Source organism: Triplophysa rosa, linkage group LG20, assembly GCF_024868665.1.
Source record: "Triplophysa rosa linkage group LG20, Trosa_1v2, whole genome shotgun sequence".
NCBI lineage: Eukaryota > Metazoa > Chordata > Actinopteri > Cypriniformes > Nemacheilidae > Triplophysa > Triplophysa rosa.
In genome coordinates, this window is record NC_079909.1 from 2,946,788 (window position 1) to 2,964,031 (window position 17,244).

At 41.9% G+C, this 17,244-nt stretch overlaps 1 protein-coding gene across 3 annotated transcripts; it reads left to right on the plus strand.

Moving 5' to 3' along the window:
- The first annotated feature begins 992 nt into the window (after positions 1-992).
- Positions 993-16,486, plus strand: LOC130571056 (metalloproteinase inhibitor 3-like). 3 transcript variants are annotated; one of them, XM_057361738.1, is made up of 7 exons: positions 993-1,136; positions 12,714-12,861; positions 13,241-13,318; positions 13,697-13,779; positions 13,988-14,090; positions 15,223-15,344; positions 15,699-16,486. In XM_057361738.1, exons 3-7 carry the CDS (start codon positions 13,315-13,317, stop codon positions 15,864-15,866), a joined length of 480 nt encoding a protein of 159 aa, XP_057217721.1. In that variant the 5' UTR covers positions 993-1,136; positions 12,714-12,861; positions 13,241-13,314; the 3' UTR covers positions 15,867-16,486. The 3 variants fall into 3 exon arrangements, with proteins under 3 accessions (XP_057217721.1, XP_057217722.1, XP_057217720.1); XM_057361739.1 differs by lacking the exons at positions 993-1,136; positions 12,714-12,861 and adding an exon at positions 12,870-13,143; XM_057361737.1 differs by lacking the exons at positions 993-1,136; positions 12,714-12,861 and having other exon boundaries at positions 12,870-13,318.
- Positions 16,487-17,244: the final 758 nt, after the last annotated feature.

A 17,244-nucleotide genomic window follows, 5' to 3' on the forward strand; every position in this document is an offset into this window, starting at 1 on the left:
TGAACTATGGCAGCTGAGAAGGCCATTCTTTGTGTTCTTTTTGAAGAATTTGTGGAGCCTGATGAAATCGGTATAAATACGCGTTGAATACTGCAAAATACATGTCTTCTAATATCTTCAGTTGTTGTGTATACACATTTGTAAACGACTTTACTTGGACCACTTGTGCGAACTGTCTCTTTAACACCACGTGGGTTGTATACATGTTGCTGCTGATTGGATTGACATTCTTGACACACCCACCAAACAAGAGAAAACGTATCTCAAACCCTGTTGCACACCCTTGCACGTCGTTTCCAGGAAACGCATCGTTCAACCCGGAAACAGTAGCAAAACTTTGCGCATTGGTTTGAGGTTGAACGTGCCCTTGGTTTAAACTTGTCATGTGCTGGTTTAAGTTGGTTATTACATGACTATCTTAAACCAGCACATGACCAGCTAAGAATAGCACATGTCCAGCTAAGACCAGCACATGACCAGCTTAAACCAGCACATGACCAGCTAAAACCAGCACATGACCAGCTAAAACCAGCACGAACCAGCAAACCAGCATCAAGACATCATATGCTGTTTTTTTCAACAGGGAGTACAGATAATGAGGGAAAATTTACCTCAATTAAAAGTTAAAGTATATAGCCAAAAATTTACTTATGTGAAAGTAAAAAAGTACTACATTAAATTGTATTAAAAAAGCCAAAGTAACAGCAAGAATGAAACGATTCTTGTTAAAACATTTATTCTTCCAATATTAAGTGAATGAACATTGACTGTGAGACAAAGAATACATTTCATCTTGTAGGAATCCTTACTAATTCAACTAATGGAAAATAACTTGCTGAGACACTTCTTCAACCCTGCTCCTAGGGACCCACTGTCCAGCCAGGGGTGCATTCCACTTCACTTTTAGACACGCCCTCGCAAACTTCCCTAAGCACTTCCCCTCGGGGGAATCCCCACCAACATTTTGAAGTGCGTTGTTATGAAGTGAACGAGGGAAGTTTATATGGACAGACCCTCAATCTCTCGATTTTGACGGAGGGAGCGAGTCTACTTCATATGTACACTTCAAGTAGCTTTATATCCCACAATTCAACTTGACTGTGACGTCACCGCTGAACGCTCAACTATAGTGTATGGTATATTCATTTTATTTTTGAATAATGCATATTAGTGTAGATTATATTAATTATGTTGAGATTTAATTGCATACTACTTGTAGCTAGCTTAGCCTATGTTTAAAGTCAAAGTTTATTCTATTGATGTTTTGATTGTGTAATTTTTCTCCAATAGATTATACAGATATCTTTTGATATCTGATATGTATATAGAATGGTGCATAAAACAAATTCATAAGTGAATATGGGTTTATTTAATAATTCAGCTTCAAAGTGAATACCAAGTGGTCAAGGGCTTAGTGCGTTCCATTTAAACCTTATTCACGAGTTCAACCAGTAGTGGATGCTCGTGCAACGTTATCAATGATGCACTCACCGGAATATTGTCATTTTCCGGGGATGGGAGTAAACACACCTCTGTGTCTGGTGGGAGAGAGGCTGCAGCAGCTGTTGTGGGAGCAGCACTCACTGTGTAAGCTATCGGTGGAGTTTGTGTGAAAAAATCTCTCTTCTTTTTTCGGCTCCGTTGGGGTTCTCTATTTGCTTTTCATTATATACTTATTCTGCCGCTGGCAAATTTTCTCTCGCTCTTCTAAGTTCTAACTGTCTCTGCCTCCTCTCTGTCTGCCGTAACTTTCTCTAACTCTGGCCACTGAGCTTCTGACGTAGGTGCATAACTAATGGTGGTTCCACTGATCCATGATGCGGGGGAGGCAAATTCATGCGGATGTAATAACGTTACATTTTAATGGTTGTATCCTCCTGACCATACAAAATATGATAGAAAACTAATATGTTATACATGCTTTATAAAAACTTCTGGGTATTTGTTGGGGGCCCTCTGGTTTCCTGGGGCCCTAAGCGGCCGCTTACCTCACTTATTGGTTAAGTCCGCCCCTGATTCGATCTGATTCCCTGAAGCAACAAATTTTGAAGCCGTCAAACCAAAATCGTACAATCAAACTTAGAGAGTAGAATGCTTATTTTATGTATTGCAGTGAACACAATCTGCTTAACATTTACATTTAATTTTAGTATTAAATTCATGCACGGATATGCAACAAAATAATTAAAGTGTTTTTCATGATGTACTTTAACCAATATTTAAAAACTAAAGTCAGAGATGTCGGTTCTGCCTGTTGTTGATACGAAACAGTTGTAACGTCACAGAAAAATAAATTAACAGTGTCCCAATGTGTAATACAGTAGATTGGATTTTTAGTATAGGCAAGGCACGTTTATTTATATTGCATATAAAGGTCTATTTCATACACGAGGTAATTCAAAGTGCTTTACATGAAATGATTGACAAAGGAAAAATAGAAGAAATAATGCATAAGACATCTTTTAAAAGCAGATAATTTAAAATTACAAATACAACTTTAGAATTTAAAAGACAATAAGTACAGGCAGCTGGTTGTTATCGCAGAAATAAGCCCCGACAGTGTGATCACGTGAAGCGGAGGGTCTTGTATCACACTGAAGGGGCTTATTTCGTGATAACAGCCGGCTGTTTGTACATTATCCCGCTTATTACATGGCTACTTGCCACATGAGAAAAAAACTGGACATAAAATGTGAATTTGAAATATGTTATTAGCTCATTTTTATTGAATGCAGACCTTCCGCGAGGAAAAGCCATTTAGTTTCAGTTTTAAATAAAAAAAAATTGATTTAAAATGTGTGTATATATAAAAATAATAAAATCAAAAGTAAATAGAAATAAAAGTGCAGCTGATGTAAACCGACACAGTGCTCAGGTTGTAAATGCACGCTTAAACAAGTGTGTTTTTAATCTGGATTTAAAAATGGCTACTGTCTGTGAACATCTGATTTCTTCTGGAAGCAGATTCCAGCTACGGGTGGCGTAATGGCTAAACGCTGGCTAAACTTTTGAGTGAACCCTTCTTATCTCTAACTGACTTGATCCTAATGATCTGAGAAGTCTGTTAGGTTTGTATTCAATAAGCATATCTGAGATGTATTTAGGTCCTAAGCCATTGAGTGATTTATAGACAATTAATAATGCTTTAAAATCGATTCTACATGTAACTGGTAGCCAGTGTAGAGACCTGAGGATTGGGGTGATTTGCTCAGATTTTTGGGTTCTGGTCAGAATCCTGGCAACAGCGTTCTGTATGAGCTGCAGCTGTCTGGTGGTCTTTTTGGGAAGACCTGTAACGAGTCCATTGCAGTAATCCTCCCTGCTGGTGATGACAGCATGAACTAGTTTCTCTAAATCTTGGCTTGAGACAAAATCTGATTCTGGCTATGTTTCTGAGATGGTAGTACGCTGATTTGCTTATTGCTTTGATATGATTGCTGAAACTAAGGTCAGACTCTAAAATGACAAAGATTTTTTACTTTACTTTGTGTCTTTAGACCTCTTGAGTCAAGGTATGTGTTTACCTTGTTAGCTAGTGGGAGCATATACAGATTGAACAGGAGAGGAGCGAGAACTGAGCCCTGTGGAACACCACATGTCATGGATGTCCGCTCAGATTTATGGATACCTACTGTATGTTCACATAGTAACCTTCTCTTTAAGGTATGACCTGAACCATATAAGGACCAACTCAGAAAAACCTGGTTCCCTTTCTGTCGGTCTCTCGACGTTGTGTCGAACCGACAGATGGGGTTTGTCTTGAGAACCTATCAACTTCTGACTAGTTTAGAAAAGGCCAATGAAATTGGCGAATGAAATTTGCATGCTGGACTCCGCCCCGGATATCCGGGTATAAAAGAAAGACAGCGTGCTGCATTCATTCACCTTTTGTTCTTTGGAGCCTTCTCACATGATCGACATCGAGACTTCAAACTCTACGCTGAATTACTGCTGGAATCTTACGACGTGGTGCAGCGGACTGTCCCTTCCTGCAGCGACTTCCTGGGCGTCTCGGCAGTTCCAGAAGTGTTCAAGTTTTTTCTCTAAAAGAGCTAATTTCTCCAGTGTGGCATGTCCCTCTGTTCTCGTGGGTGCAACACACTCATCGAGGAGGGGGACGGACACGATGTCTGCCTCAAGTGTTGGGTTTCCAGCACACTGGGGCAGCCTTTGTGGATAATTCCTTCCCGCACTGCGGGCGGATGACGATTCAGACGTTGTGTGGCTGTGTTCCCTCGGGACTCAGCCACCACCTCGTCTGTTTCCCGTTCCGTGACAGCAGTGGCCGTCCGCTACGACGAACAGCAAGGGTGATATGAGGATTAGTGTGAGCGTTAATCCGTCAACCACTGGCTCGCGGACCGTTCGCACCTCGTAAAGCTCGTCCGACCATTCCCCAAGAGACGGTCCACCGTCTTGTTCCTCAACCACGTATTCGGAAACGGTGCGTGATGATGAGATGTCCCTTGCAGCACCGGAGGGTGACTTACTGTCATCTGACTCCGATGATTCCTCGGAGCTCCCTCCTTCGGGGGGTCGAGCCCAGGAAGAAGCGGACGTTGAAATGTCAGCCATGCTTTCCCGGGCCGCCGTGGGCATTGGGTTTCAGTGCACCGCACTGCCTCTACCAATACTCGCGGCTGGATACATGGTACCTCGGGTTTGAGCTGCGCCCTCCCCCAGTGCCGTGTTTCCCGGAAGTGCATGAGGAACTCAGTAAGACCTGGTACGCCCCCTTTTCGGCGTGTGCATGTCAAACTAGTTCCATCGCCCTTTCTTCCCTCGGTGGTGGGGCAGCTAGAGGATACGTCAATGTCCCCCAGGTGGAGTGTGCCGTTGCGGTGCACTTGTGCTCGACCTAGACTCCCGTCCAAAGCATGTAGGTTTTCGGCATCTCTGGTGTCGAGAGCTTACACTGCCGCGGGCCAAGCTGCCTCCTCTCTCCACGCTATGGCCATCCTGTAGGCCAGGGCGTTGAGAGAGCTCCACGTGGGTAAGACCGACCAAGCGCTTATGCAGGAACTCCGTGCCGCCACCAACCTCACTCTACGGGCGACCAAGGTGACCGCGCGGGCCCTGGGTCGGGCGATGTCCACACATGTGGTCCAGGAGAGACACCTCTGGCTGAATCTTGCACAGATGAGTGAGGCCGAGAAAATACACTTTATCGACGCACCCATCTCGCAAGGGAGGGCTGTTCGGTGATACTGTCGAGCAGCAGTTCTCGACAGTAAAGCAGCAGACAGAGGCTATCAAGCATATCCTCCCCCGCCACGACTCGGCCGCCCTTTGGCCGTCAAGATCCCGTGCACCATCTGTTTCCCAGCAGCCCTGGTCCTCTTCGACGCCCTCCGGCTCCGGTGCCCCCCACTCAGGCAGCCCCCCGGAAGAAGACATCGAAGAGGAGACCACCACCCTGTCAGCAGCCACAGCAGAAGTGGCCCTCATGGGAAGACCCGAGAGAGATCAAGAATACCATCGGGCACGACCCCAGCCATTCCATCGCTGGTCGGTCGATCCAGGATGGTTCCTGCCCCATCCCAACAGCCCACTTCTTACAAAAAGAGTTTCCTCTTTCTCTGGGTGTTTATCACAGCCGCTCTCACCCTCTACACGATGGTGTTCGGCAGCTCGACGTTGCGTCACGACGAGACCCAATGTCGAGGATAATCAGCAGCCCTCAGCACTCTCAGTCCACGGTGCGTTGTGCTACATCATCGCCAGGCAGGTAAGTCAGCAGAGCCGATCTCCTCCCCGGTGGCTTCCCCACGGCGAGGGATCCGTACTGCCAGCCATTGAACTACCCCCCGGGAGGTCGGTGAAGCAGATCGTACCCCTAGCCCTCCTGTCTTTGTCACTGGGAGCCTGACAAGAGCTTCCCAAACCGTCACGGTGGCTATGGGATACGATCCGTCTTGACTACGTGATCCAACTCGCCAGATGCCCGCCCAAGTTTCGGGGCATCCTCTCAACCTCAGTCAGAGGCAAGGATGCTCCCATGCATCGGGCCGAGGTCGCCACCCCTCTGGCGAAGGAAACAATCGTGCTCGTCCCTCTTGCCGAGATGTTCAACGGGTTTCACAGCCCGTACTTCATCATTCCCAAAAAGGGAGGGTTGCTAGATCTGCGTACCCTGAACAGGCACCTACTCAAGCTGCAGTGCAGGATGCTCACGCAGAAGCGCATCCTGGCGTCTATCAGATGTCAAGATTGGTTCATGGCAATCGACCTGAAGGATGCTTACTTTCATGTCTCGATTCTCCCTTGTCATCCCCCGTTCCTACGGTTCGCTTTCGAGGGTCCGGCATATCCGTATAGATGAATCTTCACGAAGATCATGGAAACCGCCCTCACTCCCCTCAGAGAGAGAGGTGTGCGGGTGCTAAACTATCTCGACGACTGGCTCATCTTGGCACACTTGCGAGATCTGTTGTGTACACACAGGGACCTAGTGCTCCGGCACCTAGATCGTTTGGGACTACAGGTCAACCGGGAAAAGAGAAAGCTCTCCCCTGTGCAGAGCATCCTCTTTCTCGGTATGGAACTCAACTCTGTCTCTATCCCTGGAGAGCGTGGCACACAGGCAGCAGGCGTATGTCATCACGCCTCTCTGCTGTCGTGGTGACGACAGACGCCTCCCTGCAGGGTTGGGGTGCCGTGTGCAATGGGCACGCAGTGTCGGGGCGAAGGACGTGCGCTGGCATATCAACTGCCTAGAGTTGTTGGCTGTGCGGCTTGCACTGAAGAGGCTACAACCTCTCATGCAGGACAAGCACGTGCTGATCCGGTCGGACAGCACAACTGCCGTAGCATATATCAATCACCAGGGTGGCATTCGCTCACGGCAGTTAACACGACTCACTCGACGCCTCCTCCTGTGGAGTCAGTAGGTGATCACCTTGCACAGCTCCTGTGCAAGGTCAGGGAAGAGGATCATCAAGTTCTGTTGGTTGCGCCCCACTGGCCCAACCAGACTTGGTTCTCAGAGCTGACACTTCTGACGACAACTCCCCCCTGACCGATTCCCCTGATGAAGGACCTTCTTTCTCAGGGGAAGGGCATGGTCTGGCACCCGAGACAAGACCTCTGGAACATCCACGTCTGGCTTCTGGATGGGATGAGGAGATCCTGAGTGACCTGCCTCCCGCAGTCTTGAGTACGATCACTCAGGCAAGAGCCCCAGCCACTAGGTGACTGTACGCCTACAAGTGGCGCCTCTTCTTGTCTTGGTGTTCTTCCCGCAGGGAAGACCCACAGAGTTGTGCGATCAGTGTCGTGCTGTCCTTCCTTCAAGAAAGGTTAGAGAGCAACCTCTCTCCCTCCACCTTCAAGGTCTTTGTCGCTGCCTTTGCTGCACATCACGACCTTGTGGCAGGTAAGTCTCTCGGTCAGCACGACCTGGTCATCAGATTCTTGAGGGGCGCGAGGAGGATGAATACTCCCCGACCGTGCTCCGTACCTTCTTGGGACCTTGATGTGGTCCTTATGGGCCTCGGAATGGCCCCGTTTGAGCCCTAGGAGAATCCGCTCTACCTCATCTCACGATGAAGATGGTTTTCACCTGGTGTGGCCTCCTCGTGGGCACTGGCTCAGGGCGCGTCTCTGGCAGACATCTGTAGAGTTGCGGGTTGGGCTACGCCCAGTACTTTCGCAAGGTTCTACAACCTTCGTGTAGAGCCGGTGTCTGCCCGCGTCTTACACACCAGGTAAGACTGACTGACGGCCGGCTGGGCATACGCCTGCGAAATTCGACATTGAACGTATGCAGGCTGTCTTTATAGATGTTATAGTGAACTTCAAGTTATGTTTTTCACCACATATGCTCAGCTTTTCAGAACAGATCCAGAGTGTGTCCACGGTTGTGTGTGGGGCCGTGCACATGCTGGGTTTAAAGCAATTAAGAGTTCACTTGTAGTGTTGCTTTCTGTCTTGTCTACATGAATATTAAAATCTCCGGTAATAACAAAGCAATCAAATTCAGAAGAAATGGCTGACAGCAGTTCTGAAAAGTCATTAACAAAGACTGGGGAGTATTTGGGAGGTCTGTAAATAATTGTAAACAGAATGCGTGGTGCACCTTTTAAGACAATACTCAAATATTCAAAGTATGGGTTATCACCAATAACAATTGCTTGCATTGAAAGAGATCTTTAAATAGAACAGCTACTTCTCCACCTCTCCTAATAGCTCTGCAGACATTTATAAAAGTTGAGTTTGGGGGGGGCTGATTCACTGAGGATTGTAGCACTACAGCTGTCATCTAAGCAAGTTTAATTTAGAAACATGAAGTCCAGGTTGTTACTGGGGATGAGGTCATTAACCAAAAGGGATTTGTTTTTTAACAGTAACTGTTTTTTCCCCCAATCATTCTCAGAGTGACATCTAATAGGCAGTAGATTAGATAGGTTTGCCATACGACTGGAAAGGGCTATAGTTTTGTCTCTTACATATGAGGACAGATATAGGGAAAGCTAAAGGAACATTAGGTTCCCACTTGTTCTGTAAACATTTGTGATTGTTGCTGCAATTAAAGCAGGGACCCAATGCATATCAGTTACCAGTCTTGTGTTGTTCACCTCCAGCTGATGGGGGTTGGTGTGATCCCTGGTGTTGCGGCAGAGGCTGGAGAGCTCTTTCAGAAGGAGGGGGTCGGCAAGCTTTTGATTGTGTTGTGGTATTATTGTGGGGAATGTTGTGTGGCACTGCAGTGTGAGATTAAAGCAGTGTTATGGCTGTTGTATTATTAGAAATGAACTAAATCTATTTCAAAATGCTTAAATTTTAAATAAATTATAAATGAAGAATCAATGTATGAATCTCAACAATGGTGACAATCAACAAATGAAAGCTTCATTCTGCAATGCATGCTGGGTAACATCATAGTACAAAACTCCCAGCATGCATTGCAGTTGATCAGTTTATCTGAATTAGTTTTATGATTGTCACCATTGCTGAGGTTTGTATGTTGAGTGTTGATGTCTAAGTGTGTCAGTGAGGTTTTCTGTTTACTCTTTCGCAGTGCTTTTACAAACCTCACAATTTTCACCAGTCGCAAAATGCTTAGCTTCCACTTTATTTGCAGCAGATTGTTTATTTGATCACAGCCAATATTATAGAAGCAAACAGCCAGAAATTTACGGGGGTCAAACCTATCTTTCGTTAGACTTCATCAATGTATAAGTGTTTTCATTAAACACCATTACAACCACTGAAAGAAAAATAACTTGATCAGAGTGAAGAGTCAAAAGCTCAATTAAAGCAAACACTGATCACAGTAATGGTGGATTGTTGAAATTTCAAAATATTTTCATCATTAATAGCAGGTGCAAAAGTGATCAACATTTCAACAAATCAACAATGGGGGATGAGGTGAGGGCTGCCCGTGTAGGGCCAGCGCTAAGGGGCAACGTTTTGCCAGTGAGCAAATTCTCTGGTGCCCTGCGCTGACAGCCTGCTGGGGACCCGAAAAGTGCCTGCGCAAGCTTGCTTGCGGGGTAGTTCCTCCATTTTGTCTGAGAATCTCAAAAGAGGTGATGTTGGAGAGAGGGAGAGAGTAGGTAGAGAGAGGAACTGTGAGTCTGTTGTTTCTGAAGGCTGAAGTATGTTATCTTGCCTGTCTCGGTTGTTATCCACAGAAATGTCCTTGGGTGTTGAGTCTTCATCACAGTCCAACTGATGTGATGTCGCTGGGTAGGGTGCAGCCTGAGTGGTGACCGTGAGCAGTGGTTGTTGTGGCTGAGGGGTGTTATCCAAGTGTCCATCCGACTGCTGATGTGAACTCCTGTGGTCACTGAGGCCAGGTGTATGTGTGCCATTCAGGAGTGGACTGGCACACTCTGCTAATGGGTGATGGAGGGAGAAGAGGATATCATCCTTTAGCACTCTTGCACCAAGTTTGTTTGGGTGAAGGTAAAAAGTTGTCTTTGACTTCAGAAGAGATTGAAGTTCAGTCCTCTCATGTTGCAGGTTTTTTGCAGCAATGTATTCAGACTGAGTAGCTGAGAAAACATATTTGTTCCTCGAGCTGGGAGAGGTGTACTGATGAATGACTGAACTTTCAGCTTTCCAAGCGTTTCAAAGAGTTCATTAAAATCACTTTTCCCCACATGTATGACAACCCGATTTACAGACTTTTGTCAGGATGTTGTACAGTTCCATTTTTTACATCAGCAATCATTGCTTGAGGAAAACAGTATGTAAGTGTTTCCCTGCTACGTAGTGTTGCTTTCGTCAACGAAAATTATGACTAAATATCGTCTTCAACGAACCTTTATCACGTGATGAAAACGAGACGCAATGTAAATACTGGTCATGTGACGATGACTATAATTAAATGTATAATGCAATTTTGTTGACGAATAAAAACGAGACTAAATGTGGTTTACAATATAAAAACTATGCTAAAATGTCTCTTCATTTTCGTTGACCAAAGCGAGACGAGACGAAATGTTATAACGTTATTTTGTCTCGTTTAGTCGCGTTATTATATATTTTTTTCTTTCTGTATTTCTGTTTCCTGTGTCTCACTTCAGGGGAATCAGGTCGCACTGCACAGACACAGGCGACGTCACTTCCTCAAGCCCCACTTGCTGCATTATTTAGAAGATGCAGCTGCGGTGAGTTAGCGTAAATGACAACAAACAAAGTCTGACATAAAGAAAAGGACCGATGGCTATGGAGGCATATTGGTAGCAATTATCAAATTGAAATGCAAGTTGCAAAATGGCAATGCAGTACATCAAATGACAATGCATTTATGTCTTTAAATATACATTTAAAATAACATATGTGCAACATTAGGTGCAAAATGAAAATTCAATAACACAATTGACATTTGTCCATTGCTACATTACTTTTAATATATATTTTGAATGCATATTTTAACGCTCTTTAAGTTGCAAAATGAAAATGCATTCCCCGGTTTGAGCATATGTGTTTAAGATAGCCAAGCAAAACTGTTGGAAAATGATCATTCAAATGTTATTTTCCCTAAATGCATTAACATTCTGTCATGGTTCTGCTTCTTTTAGTCTTGGATTTCCTGGTCCTGAGGCAGAGCCATGACAAAGTCTTTGGTTATGTGTGGAGAGAAACATATTGTTGTCCTTTTGACAATGCGTTCTCTCCAGTGTCTCGTCATTGGCCCCGCCCCTCTCGTTTCCTGTATTATTTCCTGGCCGTGTCTGATTACCCTCACCTACCCTGTGTCGTTATCCTTCTTTCCCCTATAAATGCCCTCATGTTTCATTGTCCTGTGCTCGTTCGTTGTCTCTGGTGTGTGTGTTTTATAGCTATCACCACATTCAAGTACGTGTCCGGTTTTCATGCTACCTGGTCTTGTTATAGTTATTTACCGTGTTGAAGTTTTGCCTTGTTTGGATGTCGTGTCATAGTTTAGTCTTGTCTTTATCTTTTGATTTAATAGTCTAGTTATTTTCTTTTCTTGTTTTGCCCCATCGCGGGAAGTCTTTTGTTTCATGTTTATATTTTATTACGTTCCAGTCTTTTTCCCCATCGTGGGTTTTTGTTTCTTGTTTTTGTCAATAAAGCTGTTCTCAGTTAACCCCTTCAATCCTGCTGCCTGCACTTGGGTTCTTTCACGCCAGGCGTGACACATTCACGGGTTGAATATTTTGGATTAAATGGATAGTTAACCCAAAAACAAACATTCTGTCATAATTTACTTACCCTCTTGTCATGTTAAACTTGTTTGTCTTTCTTTCTTCTGCAGAACACAAAAGAAGATATTTTGAAGAATGTTAATGGCAAAAAAACTGTTGGTACCCATTGACTTGCATTGGTTTTGTTCCTATAAAATATAAGTGGATGGGGACCAACGGTTTTTGGTTACCAACATTCTTCAAAATATCTTTTGTGTACTGCAGAAGAAAGAAAGACATACAGTTTAAACTGTTAAGAGGGTGAGTAAATGATGACAGAATGTTTGATTTTTTGGGTGACCGAGCCCTTACATATTAATTTATGCCAGAAAAGCAACACTGTAAAAAAATCTGTAAAAAAATATTTGTTTTGTCAGCTGGAGAGACAGAAATATACCGTAAAATATGTTTTCCGTGTAAAAATACTGGATATAAGGATATATATTATATTGTTTTACCCATTTTTCTTGTCAATTTGCTGTATTTTTCTATAATTTTACAGTTTTGGACCATATTTCAAAAATAAACTTTCAAAATAAAACCTTGTTAAAAAATGGAATTTTTGGGGGGGCGCCAGAAATAAACTGTAATATATCGATTTACCCTGTTTTTATTGTAAATTTGCACTCTTTTCTGTCATTTTAATTTGTTTGAGCGTTCTTCAAAAATAAATAAACAATTTGTAAAAAAAATACCAATACAATACAATTCTTTTATGTGGAAAATCTGTGAAAAACAGAAAAATTCTGTAAAATTACTGTTTTTTACAATGAAGTTCAATTTGATGTGAAATAAAGTATAGACTATTCTCTTTAAGGACACTGTTGTAGAAATTCACTCTACACACCTGACTTAAAATACTGTGTCCCACACACCCACACCAGTGTCCCAGACAAACAGGATTCTAACTTTCCTGGTATATTCCCATATAATTACTAATGTTAATGTTATTCAACAAAGAATAAAAAATGCACCAACCTGTAATAAATTACAGACTGTTTTATATTTCACAACACATGGCATTGTTCATAATTGTATTTGTTCATAATTGAGGGAGGCGTGACGAGAGCCATGGGAGGAGGAAGCGAGGTCTCGCATTAACGAGGCGTTACACCGGTCTCGCATCTCTCACGGAGGAGATCGGAAGCATAAAAGGACGAGCGACAGGAGTGTACGACGAGAGAGGACCGGGCCCGGACATGTTAAGTTTTGTTTGTTACCTTTTTACTTCCGGATTATTGTTTGTTTACTTTTATTAAAGTTTGTGAACGTTCGCCGGTTCCCGCCTCCTTCCTTCCCTTTTATTGAGCTTTTATTACAGTATTCTAGTATTTTATCTTTTAATATGCAGGACTAATTCATCGACACACAAGAATGTGGGAGGGGTTTGTTTGGTAGGAGGGGCAGATCCCTCCCTCAGACATATGAACTATAAAATGCATCCACTTCCATCGAGAGAGAAGGAGACAGTCTATCACAGCCTGTAAATCAGACCTAATCCTTAGAAAGTATCATTTGACTTCTGCTGCACATGATGGGCGTCACACTGTTGGGTGTTGTGCTGATCTTCTTGTCTGTAGGGCTGAATATACAGACAGCAGAGAGCTGCCGCTGTGCCCCACGTCACCCTCAACATCAATTCTGCACTTCTGAAATGGGTACGTCAAATCTAATATCTTTTCCAATATAATTTTTGTATAAATTTTGTAAACTGTAGAACACATTTAGCTGAAGGAAACACTGTATTTCAGTTGATTTGTCATATAAAACCACGAGCAATTTTTAATACAATTTTTTCATTTCCAATCAAGCAAGTGTAAAAGTACTATTTACATTATGTGCTGGAAATGTTTATGATTCAGAAACAAACAACAATGTTTAATGTTGAATGTTGTTAGGGGACAATAATAATTAAATATTTTATATTAACAATATATTAGTGAGTGTGTTAAAACTCCACAGTGCTGAATAGTCATGTTCAGGATGTTTATACAAAACAGCATTTCTAACATTTATGCCACTTTATTTTCCATCAGTGATTTTAGCTGACGCAACCGGAAACAGACTGTCTGTTAAGGGTCAAAACAACTTATTTCGGTATAAAATCAAAATAATCAAGGTGAGCTAATCTACTTGCACTTTCAAGCATCCACATTTCTCAAATGAATCAGAATCAATTCAATTTAATGGAAGATAATGTTAGTCTTTCATCTACAGAATATTTATCTTGAAAAAGAAAAAAGAACGAGTATCACAAATTTCAAGTTTTCAGAATATTCACAATAAAATACTACAAATACAACATATAATGAAAATTCCTTTTTCAGGTATTGAAAGGTTCTAACTATGCAAAGCGAATTCAATACATCTACACAGATCCACAAACAATGTGTGGCATCACACTGGATCAGGGGCGATACGTGCTTTCAGGTACACCTCTGCCGTCTCACATTGAATCTAAATATATCATAAAAAACTGACAATTCTTATTTTTATTAGTTTTTATTTTATTAGTGGCACTTGTGAGGCAAAGAATATGTATATAAATAATTCTTTGGTGCGTAACTCGCCCCACACTGTTTGTCGTAGACCTAAGAAAGAGGTGCCAAATCCACTGGCCTATTAAGCCATACTGTTTCAAGCACTGTTCATCGGGCGGGTGAAGAAACTTGTTAGATCATCTCCGAATGTCATAGAGCTTAGTGGTGGTCACATTTGAATTAGCTAAGCAAGCAGGCAAATAAATAGTGACATTCGAATGTGCTAGCCACACCCTAGCAACCAGTTATAGAACCCTAGCAACCACTCCATAGATTTCCATTGAAAAGCATGAGGGGAATATCACTGGACCAGGCAAGAAGTCTTTACATATCACCCTGGTAACTGTCTACCCATTCCCTAGCAACCATTTAAAGCACCCTAGCAACAGTGTAAATATATGAATTATCTCCGCATTAGAATAATACTGGCAAGTCCTAGCCGCACCATAGTCTATCAACAAATTAGTAGCTAAATACCTTAGCAACCATACAAACACATTAATAAGATATGGCTCTTTTAATTTGGTTGACAAACTAGTTTGTACATATCACAATGGTAACCTTTTAACCACGCCCTAGCAACTATTTACAGCACCCTAGCAACCGTACAGCAATGGGAAGAAGCCATACCCCAAGTCCACAACATCTTGAGCACTTTTGCAACTGCACAGTGCCGACTAGTTGAAAATCGCAGTGTTCATTATAAATGATTTATCCATGTGGGTCATTCTTTTTTAATTCATGTGCCCTAATAATCTTTAACAGCATTGGCAAAACACCCTCTTTACCTGTCAGTCTGCTGCAAGTTCTATTTCAAAATGAAACAACTGCTTTTTTAGATCCACATTTGCATTGGAAAACACAAGCCACGCCCTCTATTTTTCTCTTTCGATATCCCATTTACTCACTGTGCATAATTTATGATATCAAAAGTTGTCAAATGCTGAATTTGTCAAACAGATAAAAACCTTACAACGAATGTCCCATTTCCACTTTCTTTCTTTCTTACTTTTTTTTTTAAGTATACCGGTTTAAAGATGGGATCAGGTCGATGATGTGTGGCCTTGTGAAGCAATGGGATCTTCTCTCCTTAACGGAACAAGAAAACTTCAAACAAACATATAAGATGGGCTGTGACTGCACGGTAATGATATACAGCATACAAAACCTTGCAAAATTTTACTTTGGTATTCACAATTTTCTACCAAAATGGCATAGTTTCGAGAATTAGCCAACCTCTGCCATGCAAGCCTCCATTAAAGAGAATGCATTTTGCTTTATTAAAACAGAAAGTTCACCCAAAGATAACATTTCTGTCATCATTTAGAAGCTTTCAGTCTCTAAATTGTACTTTGCATCTCTTGGAGCAACACGTGGATGAAAAAAACATAACTGAATATATATGGTCTTGGCGAACTATTTCTTAAACAACACAAAACTCATGTCAATGTCAAACTGTACGTCAGCTCAAACTCACCTCAAACTGTCATCTCCACAGATCTCTACATGTTCTGGCAGTCCTTGTTGTCCCCAATCTAAGAACGAATGTATGTGGGAAACCAACTCTCCTGACTCTCTGGAGTACGCCTGTCTGAGGGACAGTGACGGCATCTGTAGCTGGTACTGGCCAAGTTCAAAAGTTGATGAAGATGCAATGTGCATCTAAAAGACCAGCATTTTCTCATTCTTAAAGAAGATATTTGGTTGATGCTGAGAATTGTTGTTCTTTCTAATACTAATTCAGCTTCAGAGTCCATTTTTTAATCAATTTAACACTGCTGTTTTAACTGTGAGAGAGGAAAGATCCCATTCTTCCCCCACTGACTGTTTCCATCTGCAAATTAAACACCTTTGTATGCAAAATAAACATGTTTCTATTTGATTGTAATATAAAAAGTAAGCATGCTTTGTAAAAACAGGATATTTTTCAGTTGAATTCAATAAAAATGCATATTGAGCAACATGTCTAAAAGCATGATGTGAAAAATGACAACGTTAAAAAACCATCACAATGTTTAATAAGCTGCTGATGTAAATCCCTTATATTATCATCTACATTTATGAATTCTATGGATGCTTTTACTGCTTTTAACATGCATTTAAGGTACACATTCTTCATCATACTGTTGACTTTGAGAATCATTTCAGCCTTTAAGCTCAGGTATCTGTTGATGGCAGAGGAAAATTTCTCAGCTTTTTCGCAAATTGTTAGTTGAGAAGCGTGACGTGTTGGGCTAAAAGATACACAACATTTTAATAGTCTTATTTTTATTTATAATTAACTTATTTCATAGGGGCTGTGTGGCTATACTACCATGTCTGATCATGACTACAATAAAGGCAACAAGTTAACATTAGACCCATTTTATGTGTTGCCAAAACAGATTTCCAAGTGAAAAAAAGAATTAAGCCCCAAGAAGCCTTGGTTTACAAAGATTTATAACAGCTATAAGGGTGTTGTTAGGCATTGTTTGGACGATTGACCAACTAAAGAATGTACAGTGCCCTCCACTAATACTGGCACCTTTGGTGAATATGAGCAAAGAAGGCTGTGAAAAAATGTCTTTAGTGTTTAACCTTTAGTTCTTTTGTGCAATATCTTAAGAAAAAAATGTCTGCTCTTATTGAAAACAAACAATTGCAAAACAACTTAGTTTTATAAAAAATATATATATACTGTATATACTTTGTTAAATATATGTGTGCCACATTCATATGCGCAAAATATTTTGCATAAAATATATTTGAAGTATAATCCCATTGATATTTTGTATTTTTCTAGTACACCTGGGTGATCAGGAACAGGAAATTGTTCAAAAATTACTTTTTTTTATACATATGAGGTATACATATGAGGTAATATACATGAATACATGCCAAACTCCCTTAGTCATTTATCACAATGGATAAGACCAAAGAACATAGCTGTGATGTGCGGCAAAAGGTTGTTGAGCTTTACAAAATAAGAAGTAACTATAAAACATAGAAAAACACTGAAAATGTCAATTTCTACCTTCAGAGTAATAATAAGAAACCACAATCAA